Source organism: Populus nigra, chromosome 9 (genome assembly GCF_951802175.1).
Source record: "Populus nigra chromosome 9, ddPopNigr1.1, whole genome shotgun sequence".
Lineage (NCBI taxonomy): Eukaryota > Viridiplantae > Streptophyta > Magnoliopsida > Malpighiales > Salicaceae > Populus > Populus nigra.
The window spans coordinates 15601624-15614372 of NC_084860.1; the positions used below are offsets into that span (position 1 = coordinate 15601624).

At 33.4% G+C, this 12749-nt stretch overlaps 2 protein-coding genes across 2 annotated transcripts; one reads left to right on the forward strand and one right to left on the reverse strand.

Annotated features, from left to right (window-relative positions):
* The first annotated feature begins 4452 nt into the window (after positions 1-4452).
* On the forward strand, positions 4453-9945 carry LOC133702908 (polyadenylate-binding protein RBP45C-like). Its single transcript, XM_062127240.1, has 7 exons — positions 4453-4848; positions 5544-6015; positions 8596-8651; positions 8728-8858; positions 8953-9049; positions 9142-9312; positions 9644-9945. Exons 1-7 carry the CDS (start codon positions 4561-4563, stop codon positions 9644-9646), a joined length of 1218 nt encoding a protein of 405 aa, XP_061983224.1. The 5' UTR covers positions 4453-4560; the 3' UTR covers positions 9647-9945.
* Positions 9946-10089: 144 nt separating this feature from the next.
* On the reverse strand, positions 10090-10888 carry LOC133702909 (zinc finger AN1 domain-containing stress-associated protein 12-like). The gene is made up of 2 exons (XM_062127241.1): positions 10732-10888; positions 10090-10651 (listed from the first exon to the last, which is right to left on the reverse strand). The coding sequence occupies exons 1-2, from the start codon at positions 10834-10836 to the stop codon at positions 10265-10267; spliced, it is 492 nt and encodes a 163-aa protein (XP_061983225.1). The 5' UTR covers positions 10837-10888; the 3' UTR covers positions 10090-10264.
* Positions 10889-12749: the final 1861 nt, after the last annotated feature.

Below are 12749 nucleotides of genomic sequence, written 5' to 3' on the forward strand. Positions count from 1 at the left end.
ATTTTAAAAACATTTTTACACTCAGTTCAAGAAATATAAAAACATACAGATAAATCTTTCCATGAAATTCAAGCTTAAAAAAAAATCTCAACATCGCGTTTGTTTTTGCGTTTTAAAAATGGTTTTGAATTTTTTTTATTTTTTTGTGTGTTTAGATCATTTTAATGTGCTAATGTCAAAAATAATTTTTAAAAATTAAAAAAATATTATTTTGATAAATTTTCAAGTGAAAAACAATTTAAAAAACAATCACAACTACACTTCAAACTCCCAACACCATAACCACATTAGTTTGATACATTTTTGAAATCCTTTTTAATTGTTTGGTAATATTTTAAAAACTAATTTTATAATAGTTTTCATGTATTATTTTAAAAAATTTAATATTTTTTTAAAAAAACCACAATCACAGCTACAATTTATATTCTAGCATGATTAATCGCATGACGCGTCCTCTTTGACTTTTTTTACTACAATTTATATTCTTACTCCCTTTTCTTAATACCAAAAGGCATTTAATAAAATACAGCAAAAGTTTATACATGTTCGGTAAAAATATTTTGCTCGAGCTCAATATTTTTTTGAAATTGTTTTTAAAATTTTTATATTTTTTAGTATTTTATATCAATTCAAAATATATTATTTTAAATAAAATATAATTAAAATATCATAATAATAAAATTACACTCCAGTTATTCTTTTACATAAAAAACAAGACTTATAAATTATAAATACATCATGAATCTTTTAATCTCAAAGTTCACAATCTTTTTATTCTTAACACTTTTAACATATATATTTTCATAATTTATCTCTCTAAAATATCATTACATTTTCTCTCTTGATAAAATTATTGACTTAAATATTAGAGAGTCCCCACACCTAATCAAAGAAGATCTTTTATAAGTGCTGGCTATCGATCACTTTGATCTACCAGACACCACTTGTTGCCCTGTTGCTAGTTACCAATCACCTTATCTTTTTATATCAAGCTACCATACACCACTTGTAGTTAGTTACCAATCACTTGATCTTTTTATATCTAAGTCATCAGATATCTTAACTATAAAAAATAAATTAAATTATTTAAATCGAGATACTAACCTGATTATTCAACTCAATAACTTTATTAGTAATGGAACTCATCACCTGTGTATCATCTACTTGATTTCTTGCCAAGAACAATTGAGATCATCACTGGAATAGCCTGGCAAGCATTCTGCTTGATTCACTCGATTCAGATGAAAGATCCTTCTGACGGTTGGTATAATGACCTGCACAAGGAATGTGGCACAGCCATTTGGTTTAAATTGACAGCATAAAGAACATGATCAAATTAATTCCCTTCACTTAAATTGATGCATCCATCGTATACGTAAAATACAAAGTTAAAGTTCCTCAGATTACACATAAACTGAGAGAACTCAACTCAGAATTCCTGAATAATCAATCTTAAAACTACTTTGAAAAAATAACATATAAATTAAATTCATGCCCAGAAGCCGTTGGAGGTAAAATATCGACGAGGCTAATGCCTCTTCACAATCAAATCCCCATCTGTTGCTTTCTCCAGGTCCTTTTTCAAGGCACTCCAAGAAGGATTGCAAAGTCTTAGAACTTGATTTTTTGGAAAGTTCAGCATTTAGGGCCCGTTTGTTAACGAGGTTGCATCTGCGTTTTGTTTAAAATGCAGATGCAACTCGTTTGGTAAACAAAAAAACATATATTACTGTATATGGGCCCCATGTTTTTTCACGTCCGAGACGCAGGAAAAGAAGAAGCAGCAAATTGCTGCTTTTGTGACACTGTTCACGCTAAATTTAATTAGCATGAACAGTGTAGCAACACACTGTTTAGTGAACAGTGCAAGAGAATTGCATTGTTCACTTGAAAAATACCGAACAGTGCAATTCTCTTGCACTGTTCAAGAGTGAATTGCACTGTTCGTGTGAACAGTGCAATTCACTTGCACTGTTCACACACTTTTTTTTTTTTTTTACATTTAAAAAAGAAATTATTTTTAGAGTAAATTAAATTCATTCGCACTATGTGAACAATATTTTTTTTTCTAAAAAACTAGTATATAGTGAATTAAATTCACTCGCACTATAATATCAATTTTATACCTAGTAATATTTTATCTAATTTTATTACACACTCAAAATATTATGAAAACTGTAGTTCTTATCGGATAAATTTTGTACGTAATGGAATTATAAATAATTTAATGGAATAATAAAAAATATTTTATATAAAGTATTATTTATTTCATGATGTAATAGGAGTAATTAATTCTACAATATTTAAATTTAAAACCATCAATATTAATATATATTTTTTAAAATTATTTTATAACCTTAATTTCAAAATCTTCTTAACCAAACACATTAAACTACTTTTTATTCAACCTCAATTTCAACCACAGTTTTAACCAAACATCTATTTTTTCAAACTAACCACAACTAAAAGTACTTTTTTTAAAACAACTTTTTTCAAACCACAACCACAACAGCTACCGCAATACCAAACACAGTTTTACACCGTTATGTTTCCTACAACTCTTTGCAAGAATTACAGAAGCAACAAGCCAACGCAAAAGTTTTGAGATTAAAGACTCTTCAGATGGTGTTCTTCCTCCGAGTTAATTGCGAGAACAGCACAAGATTCTTTAACATTAAAGATTTGGCTGGTGATGGTACAAGAAATTTTCTTAAAAACAATTATAGCCATTCTGTTCCAAACAACTAGAATCCTAGCCGTCAGGGCCCTGCCTGAACACCTCTCTATTGCCAACAGGAGATGGAGTCGCATTATATCTGTTGTCTTTTGACATTTCTATGAAAAAGATAAACTCCAGATAAAAAATCGAAGAAAACTTGGATGCAGAAAACAAAATCACAACGACATTAAAAAAAAAAGAATGCATCAAACAATGTTCATCTCCTCATCCACATTATCTGTTTTCAGTTCCCTTGCCCAGAAAGAAATTCTTCCTCTGCTTTTCTTTTCAGAGATTTCTCTCCTGTCTGTTTTAGCATGGCCACCTAAAGAAGAAAGCAATGTCAATAAAACTTGGAGATCCTGGGGCAAATTTCGAATTTCACTGCGGGGTTCCTGCTTAAGAGATGCCTTTCTGTGCAAATTTGTTTTCTGGAACAGGAATGGTTTAGAGATCAAGAAGGAATCCTGCACTTTCTTGTAGACTTCTTCTTTCTCTTGTCACCCCTTTGCCTCCTACCTAACAATCGACACCATCGACAAAAGCTCTGCCTGTCCACGCTTCCCTTCTCTGCCTTTCAGCTCCTTACACACACCATCCATTTTCTCTTGGATAATCAACCTAGCAAACTCATCAAGAACCCTACTAGCAAACATCCTCTCTTTATCATGAGCCCTGTGCTTCCCCTCCGAATGACTGAAAACCACCGAAACCAACAGCATTACACTGTTCACTCCATTTCTATTTACCCGAAGCTTCCAGGCACTTAAAATCCTGTAAAAGCCGACGATATTTCTTCTTCCCTAACCTCACTATCGTTTTCGTCTTCCATTATAACTGCAAAAGGTGTACAAATACAGAATTCGCAGCTGGAAAATATGAACTTGACTATATATAGAAAGGTTTGGATTCAAAGAATGACGTGGAAGTTACTTCGTGCCTTTGTCTGTCCAAATTTCTTTAATGAAATAATTTAAAAAAAAAAAGAAAAAAAGAGAGAGGAAGTAACAATCCAGCTAGACCTAGTAATTTTGTCAATTTTTTAATAAATAGTTTTTTTTAATTAATGTAAAAACTATCCTTTTCAAATACGTAATTCATTTAAATATTGCTTTATTTATTTTTTATCCAACCGACTAAACCTATTTTCTTACCATTAAAATTAAAACCTTCAAAAATCCTCATGACATCAACCCTTATGCAAATTTAGGGTCCATGATTTGGACGTTGCAATTTTTTCAACACTGATTTACCAACTCCTATGATATTTTTTATATATAAAATAATTGTTCTTACATTAAATTAAAATAACATGGCTTTGAGTACTCGATTAACTATCATTGCAAACTTAAACATGATAAAATCAAATAATTAACATAAAATTTTATCACAAAATACATTACCTTGAAAAAAATTCTTTAAAAATGTTTATAATTGTTAAAATAAAGTGATAATTTATTAAATGTTCGTTTATTATTATAATATTGGTTGTTTTTTAAAATAATTTTTAGTTAAAAATATATTAAAATAATATATTTTTTATTTTTAAGCTTAAAAATGTTAAAATTAAAGTGCTTTTGAAGTCATAAAAATGTTTATGAATTTTCAAAATTTTAATATAACAACCTTTAAAAAAACACCACTTATTAATTGAGCTGGGCTAGTCCAAAGCCCACAAACCCATCCAAACCACACACGCGACGAGCCTCCTCTCTATAAAACCTGATCTCCACTCCACAAAAGTCCCCCCCTCTCCCGTTCTAGGGTTTCATTCTCCACTAGATCTTAACCCAGTCACCACCTTATCCTCCGCCAGGACAACTCAATCCCTAATTCCAAACATGATGCAACAGCCCGGAGTCGCCGGAGTGGGGGTCCCACAACCAGATCAACAACAACAATACCAACAACAACAGCAGCAGCAATGGATGATGCAGCAGCAGCAACAATCGCAACCGGTGCCTCCTCCTGCTGGCTGGAATCCGCCGCCTGTTCCTCCTCCGACCCAGTACGGTGCAGCCGCCGGAAGTGGAGGAGATGGAGACGAGATTAAGTCGTTGTGGATCGGGGATTTGCAGCAGTGGATGGATGAGAATTATCTTCTTAGCATCTTCTCTGCAACTGGTGAGGTAATCCAAAATTTAATTTTGGTTTTAAATTTTTTTGAAAAAGAAGCTTTAATTTTAATTTGTATAATTGTGTACGTGCCTGTGCTTGAGAAAGTCAGTGAATTTTATGGCTGGTTTTTTTATGGGTGTGGCATTTCTTTTTTATTTTGTTAACTTTCGTGTGGATATATAGATTTGTGTGTATTTGCTGTGAATTGAAAACACTTTTAAGAAATCGAGATTTGTTTTGTTTTGTTTTTAATGGCGATCTCATTTTGAGAATTGGGTTTTTTGATGCAAACAATAGGTTATTGATGCAGTGTAAAAAATAGAGAGAGAAAGAAACATGGGGTATGTTTGTTTCTTTGAATTGGGTTTGTGTTGATAAGAAAATAAATGGTCTATATGCACTTGTAGGAAAACGAGAATTGTTTTGTATTGTTGATTAATTGCGTTCTCTTTTCAAGAATTGGGTTTTTTGATGGAAACAAGGGGTTATTGATACTCAAAAAATAGAGAGAGAGAGAAAGAAACATGGGGCATGTTTATTTGTTTGAATTGGGTGCTGTGTTGATGAGAAAATAAATGGTGTATATTATAGAAAGAATTTTGACAAGTGCTATACTTGTTTTGTGATTTGGATGCAGCTTTACACACTGCTGAGCTACATTGTTGTGTTGTTTTCTGAGTTGTCTTCCTCTTGTCTTGTATAACAGATTGTTCAAGCTAAGGTTATTCGTAATAAGCAAACGGGTTACCCAGAGGGTTATGGTTTTATTGAGTTTGTAAGTCGTGCTGCAGCAGAGAGAATTTTGCAGACATACAATGGCACACCAATGCCAAATAGTGAGCAGGCTTTCCGGCTGAACTGGGCTACCCTTGGTGCTGGTGAGAGACGGCAAGATGATGGGCCTGATTTTACAGTTTTTGTTGGAGATTTGGCTGCTGATGTCAACGATTACCTTCTACAAGAAACATTTAGAAACGTGTACCCATCTGTGAAAGGTGCAAAAGTTGTTACTGATAGGGTCACTGGACGTTCCAAGGGATATGGATTTATTAGGTTTGCTGATGAAAATGAACAAAGGCGTTCCATGGTTGAGATGAATGGACAATACTGCTCTACCAGGCCCATGCGGATTGGACCAGCTGCCACGAAGAAACCCTTGACCCAGCAGTATCAGAAAAGTACGTGTTCTGCAACTTTGGTTGCTGTGGAGTGTAGATGTTGTTTTTGTTATTTTATTTTTTTCTGCTTACATTTGCATCCTTATCTCTTATGTTGAAAATGAACATCGAATTGGTAAGTTGAATGTTGTGTGCTATGTATGTATTTTTCTTTTTTGAGTTGATGTTTCCTAAACATGTTCTTATTTTCCGTGCCTCCAGTTATGCACTTCAAGCTAGATGGATTTTAAAGAGTCATTTCCTTCCAGTACTTACCTATGTAAACTTGGGCACATTTAATTTAGTTAAAACATGCAAAAACTTATATAAAACTCATGTTGTCTTAAAGCAGGACACCGAGAGGCTCTCATTTTGGGGGGCCTGGAACTGACTTCAGCTGAAATGATTCCACTTAAATGCGTGGCCTCATTTTAGGTCAGTTATTTTGTTTACGTCGTAAGCTTAATTTCTTGTGGCGCTTTGCTACATTCACGAATTACTTTCCAGTTCGTTATTTTCAAAGAGTTACGTGTCAAGTTAAATATATTCTTTTTCCTAAAGATAGTTCAATTCCGTTCCGCAGTTCCTTTATTTATGTAAATCAGACAAGAATTGTTGGTTTATCTCTTCATGGTCAGCCCTTTACTTTATTTACATGCTATTTTTTAAGAGTTACATGTCAAGTTTAATATGTTCTTTTTCCTAAAGATAGTTCAATTCCGTTCACAGTTCCTTTATTCATGTAAATCAGACGAGAATTGTTGGTTTATCTCTTCATGGTCAGTCTTTTACTTTATTTACATCTTATTTTTGAAGAGTTACATGTCAAGTTAAATATGTTCTTTTTTTCTAAAGATAGTTCAATTCCGTTCCGCATTTCCTTTATTTATGTAAATCAGACTAGAATCGTTGGTTTATCTCTTCATGGTCAGTCCTTTACTTTATTTACATGTTATTTTTGAAGAGTTGCGTGTCAAGTTAAATACGTTCTTTTTCCTAAAGATAGTTCAATTCCGTTCTGCATTTTCTCTATTTATGTAAATCAGATGAGAATTGCTGGTTTATCTCTTTATGGTCAGTCCTTTACTTTATTTACATATGGTCAGCAACTATTTTTGAGTTTTTGTTTGGTATTTACTTCAGTGAAACTATTTTCTCTGCTGTTGATTCCAAGCATTAGAAACCTTATGAAGCAACTTATGACGATGGATTCAGAGATGCTCTCTGTCGTGGGGAGCACTATTCTGACTTCCATTCTTAGAGTTGTTTTCGTCTCACCTCGAGGTGCTCTTTTTTTTAATCATGTGCTGTCTCTTATTTTATTTTTTTTGTTTGTGAGATGGAGTGCATCCTTGATCTGGAGGAAGGACTTGATTACACGCATTTGACATTCTAATTTCTAAGCACCTATACGCATTTGACATTCTAATTTCTAAGCACCTACTTGAGGATCAAGTCCTTGTATCTTTTTTATAGAGATCTATGTGAATTTAGTTTTATAAGTTATTGGTTTATTCGATTTGGAAAAAAGTCTCTTTCTTCCATGACCATCAACTTTTTGACTCCATCCTGTCTTGTAGGTGGTGTCATTTTCTTATTCTTCTTTCTTTGTCCTGGGCTTGTCATTGCTTGAAATTTAGATAGGTTGTAGACTGAACTTTTGCTTTTGTTTTCCTGTTCTCTTTACATGAGGGAAATCAGGAAATATGTTAACATGGTACCTAGAATATCCATTTTGTTCTCCAAGCAACTGATGGGTTTATTGTTGATCATAATAGGAAAAGTTTACTGAACTGAATTCTGAATCCCGTTTCCCATCCTTGGCAAGTATGAATCTAGTTTGGAACTTTCCAATTGTTCATGCCTTTAAGTTTGGATATTGCTAAGTATTGGGGCATTCAATACTTTCCATCTTGATTTTATGCTAAAGATGTTCATCCTATTGAAAATGATTACTGAAAATTACTTCATTGATGCTCAGCTTTGTGACAACTGACAGCTGTCAACGATGGTAAAGCTGTTGCAAGGCAAGTAATTATTTAGTTACATGTTTCTCCCATTCTCTAGGCAATGTTTATCAACTTCAGACTAAAAATAGTGGACACAAGTAGTGTTATCATGGCTATAAACTGAATTTCATTTCTCTCAAGTTGCCTGAAAATACTGGCATTAAGTTGGACTTTGGTCAGGAAGTTGACTTTGCTGGATCAACTCCACTAATATAGTGTTAACTTATTAATCATTCTTTGTTTGTTGTGTTTGCTTTGTTTTTTTCTTTTATCTATGTGATCCTCTGTAAATATCTGTAACTTGTGCTTTTTTACCCTAAAGAACAATCATCTTTACAATTTCTCCAGAACAGAAAAATCTGATCTTGTTTTTTCTCGCATGCTTCTCAGAAGAGGTGGTTTTGTCATCTTTAAACTCGTTCCTGCATGATTATGTTGTTTAGTTTATTCTGTGGTTTTTTTCCCTTCCATTCTTGCATCTCCTTGGATTTTCATACAACGATTATCCTTCAGGGAAGCTTTGCTTTCAGTGTCTATTTCTCTTCATTTATGTATATTCATATTTTATTTGACATGCATTTGCCATGTGCAGCTGCTTACCAGAATCCTCAAGGAAATCAGGGAGAGAATGATCCAAATAACACAACAGTGCGTAGTTTGTTTTATTGTTGTTATGAACTATTACTTGTCAAAGTGAATTGACTTGTTAACCTCTTGGCTGCAGATATTTGTCGGGGCCTTGGATCCAAGTGTGACTGATGACACTTTGAGAGCAGTGTTTAGTAAATATGGCGAGCTAGTGCACGTGAAAATACCTGCAGGCAAGCGTTGTGGATTCGTTCAGTTTGCTAATCGGTATTTGAAAAATACTTTAACCTGGTTTCTGTTATTTTGCATTGTAATGATTGCCTCTTTGCCTGATTTGGTTGCCTGCACTTGTTTCATTTAGAACTAGCGCGGAGCAAGCACTATCAATGTTGAACGGAACCCAGATAGCTGGTCAAAATATCCGTCTCTCTTGGGGCCGTAGTCCTTCTAACAAACAGGTTTGGTTGATGCCCAATAAATGTTCTCTATTTTTATGTTCATGAATTTCCCAGTGTTTACTGAAAAGGATGCAATTATTGGTTTTGTTCAGGTTCAGCCAGATCAAAGCCAGTGGAATGGCGGTGGATATTATGGATATCCACAAGGATATGATGCATATGGATATGCTGCTGCTGCTCCCCAAGACCCTAACATGTATTATGGAGGCTATCCTGGATATGGAAACTACCAGCAACCGGGAAGTTACCAACAGCAACAGCAGGTAAAGTAACCTTGGTTCAGAAGTTTTTAGTCCACCAGATATTGTTCAACATAAAATAAGAGCTCAACTCACCAAGGCTTGACTAGCATAGAGTAAGCTATTTAAGGCTTAAGCTCTTAGAACAACAGTACTTAAATCGCATCCTCTTTGTTTTAGTTTAGTTTCTGATTGTTGGGTAATGTAATCTGATGTAAGAGATGCTTCAGGACGTGTCCAATTGCTGGGTGTATTCCTCGTCACTAGAATGATTTTGATCTCTAGTGAGATAGGGGTCTCATTTTCTCCTTTTGTTTTATAATTAACGACATCTGTGTGTTCCTGGTATGTGCAGTGATCTGTTTCCATGGCGGGATTCAAAAAATGCAAGGACCGATGTTAATCAGTAGCCAGAGCAATCTGAGGTTGCAGTTCACTAGTTGCATGGTGTTTGGAGTTTGGCGTTTTGCTATTTGTTCTGGTGTTAGTTTATCAGTGACAAGTGTGCTGTGGGCACCATTTGAGGCATCATTGCACTCTGATATGATCAGTATGGTTTTGTAATACCATGGTGCCGCAATTTGCACTATCTGTCTACTGGATATTTCGTACCTAACCCTCTATAATCATTTAAATTATGGCTTGCTTTATTTTTAATGGGATGTTTTCTATGCTTTCCAAGTTTTTTGTGCTTTGTATGATTGGATGCAATAAAGCCATTATGCTACAGGTCTGCGTTCCAGGGATTGTATTATCCTGCGGTGAAGCAATGCCCATACTAAATAATTTTCCTGAAAACGCTAGGATGCAAAATCTGTGGTTGCATCAAATCAATAATTAAATAATTTATGATTTATGACAATCCAGCCTTTAACTATATATTAAAATTGAATCTTTAGATAATTTTTATATAAATTCTAAATAACTTTAAATTGTTGAAAATATTTTTAAAACTCCCGAATAATTTTTAAATTTATCAGCCGCGATGAATTTCAGAACCCAGCTCTTCCTTCAGACATGACATGTACTGCAGAGGATGATATTTCTTACACGCATGGTCAGCTGGAAACCGATGCTTTAAGCACACCTTTAACTGGCAAGTTTTGCAGGTGCATGTGTTAGAGAAGGTTAATATCTCCTTGCAGCGCTTAACAGCGCAAGTTGGCTTCTTCTTCTTCTTCTTCCTCGGGTCACAGTCTCCAGATTTCTCATGTTTCAGCAACACCACTTTCTCAGCATCCTCGTTGCATCCAGTAGTCTCAATAGACGCCGAACATGTTTCACAAACAACTACTTTCCGACTCTTGTGGTCTGAATTCGGACACTCATGAGACTTGTAGGATCTATGCTCTAAGCAAAACACCTGCAAGAACATATGATTAAGGCTATAATATTCCATGCCAAACAAAGCTGCATGCATAAATTTGAGTTACCCTTGATTACCTTTCGACAACCATTGCAGTTGAAAGGCAGAAAATCGAGCTGCTTGCATTCAGAATGTTGGCAGTGTCTTCCCAAATCTGGAAAAGCCTCTGTTCCTCCTCCCATCCTTTTCTTTTTCCCTTTAAATTTCCTCTAAGATTAGAATTTGCAGAATGGCATGTAGGAGGAGGTTTGTCGTCATTTATAGCTTCGCTGAAAGGCACTTGCTGGCTTGGTGCCTAAGCCATCCTCCCTCCTCTTTCGTGTTGCTTTCGGTTTTGTTTTTGGCTTTCTAGTTTTTTCTTGGCCACGCGGTTGAGGTTTCACTTTCCTATTTTTAATATATTATATTATAATAATAATATTAGTATTATTATTATTATATTATATACTAAAAATTAAATGAAATGCTAAATTGTTTTTTTTTAATGAATTTTTTTGTTTGATCCCGGATTTGATGGGTTAATCTGATTTGACAAGTTAACCTGATTTTTTTTTAATTAATTTTTAAATTTAGTTTAGTTTGTTAATGTTAAATTTCTTTATATTTAATTATCAGACTTTCATGACACGTATCCCGGACTTGACGGGTTAATTCAGTTAATTTTGGGTAAACCTGTCAATTGTTTTTTTTATTTAGTCATCAAACTTTCATGATGTTAATCTCAAGTTTGACGGGTTAACCTGGTTTGAAGGATTAACCTAGTTAATTCAGATTTTTTTCCCTTTTCTTTATTAATTTTTTTCTTCCTATTGTTTTTTTCTTTGTTTTTTCTTTTTAATTAATCTGTTTAATTATCACACTTTTATGACATGACCTTATAGCCAGACTCACATCCAATGCTTTAGGATCCAGTGTTGCAGCCAGGCTCACTTGAACTTAAGTCATGTGAGTTTAATGTTATTATTAATATTATAAATAGTATTCTTGGGCCAAGTGTTGCAGCTAGACCCAATGCTTTTGGGTATATCTTTGCAGAAAGACATAATACTCTTAGATCTTAGCATTTTTTGATATTTTTTATGCAAGAAAAAAAATTTAACCTGTGGCGTATACCTTTTTTTTTTCCTTTTCCTTTTTCTTTTTAAGCCTTTTACTTTGAATAGCATGGTGCAATCCACGGTGAAAAAGCTTTTGTCTTTAGTTTATTTTTTTTATCTATAGTTTCTTAATATTAAATTTTTTCTGTTTAATTATCAAACTTTCATGATACGGATCCTAGGTTTGATAGTTTAACCTAGTTGATTTAGATTTTTTTCTTTTTCTTCATTAGTTTTTTCCTTTCTGTAGGTATTTTTCTCTTTGCTTTTTCCTTTTTAATTATTTTTTTTAAAAAAATTTAGTTCATTAATATTAAATCTTTGTTCTATTTAGTTATCACACTATCATGACACGAATTCCAGGTTTGACGGGTTAACCTGATTTGACGAGTTAACCCAATTGATTCAGATTGTTTTTCTTTTTTCTCATTAGTTTGTTTTTTGTTTCTGTTGGTTTTTTTCTTTGTTTTTTTTAATTAATCTATTTAATTATCACACTTTTATGACACGACCTTGCAGCCAGACCTACATCCAATGTTATTGGGTCTGATATTGCAGTCAAACCCACTTAAACTTGAATCATGCAAGTTTAATGATATTATTAATATTATAAATATTACTCTTAGGTTAGACGTTGCAGTCAAACCCAAGACTCTTTGGTATAGCTTTGCAGAAAGACCTAACACTTTTAAATCTTAATTTTTTTTTATATTTTTTATGCAAAACAATTTGACCCGCGGCATCGTGCAGGTTATGTAAGTAGTTATGATATTACGACATGTAGTGTTTTTTAAAATAGTTTTTAGTTTAAAAATAATTTTTTTTTAATATTAATATATTAAAAGTATTAGAAATCATTTAAAAAATATTCATTTAATATACTTGTAAATTAAAAATGTGTTTGTAAAGCATATAAAGACAAAAACAAAATTATGCTAAATTTCCCTCTAAGTTAGTTAAAAGACTATTTAGTATTGTGCTTTCACCTTTATTTTAAA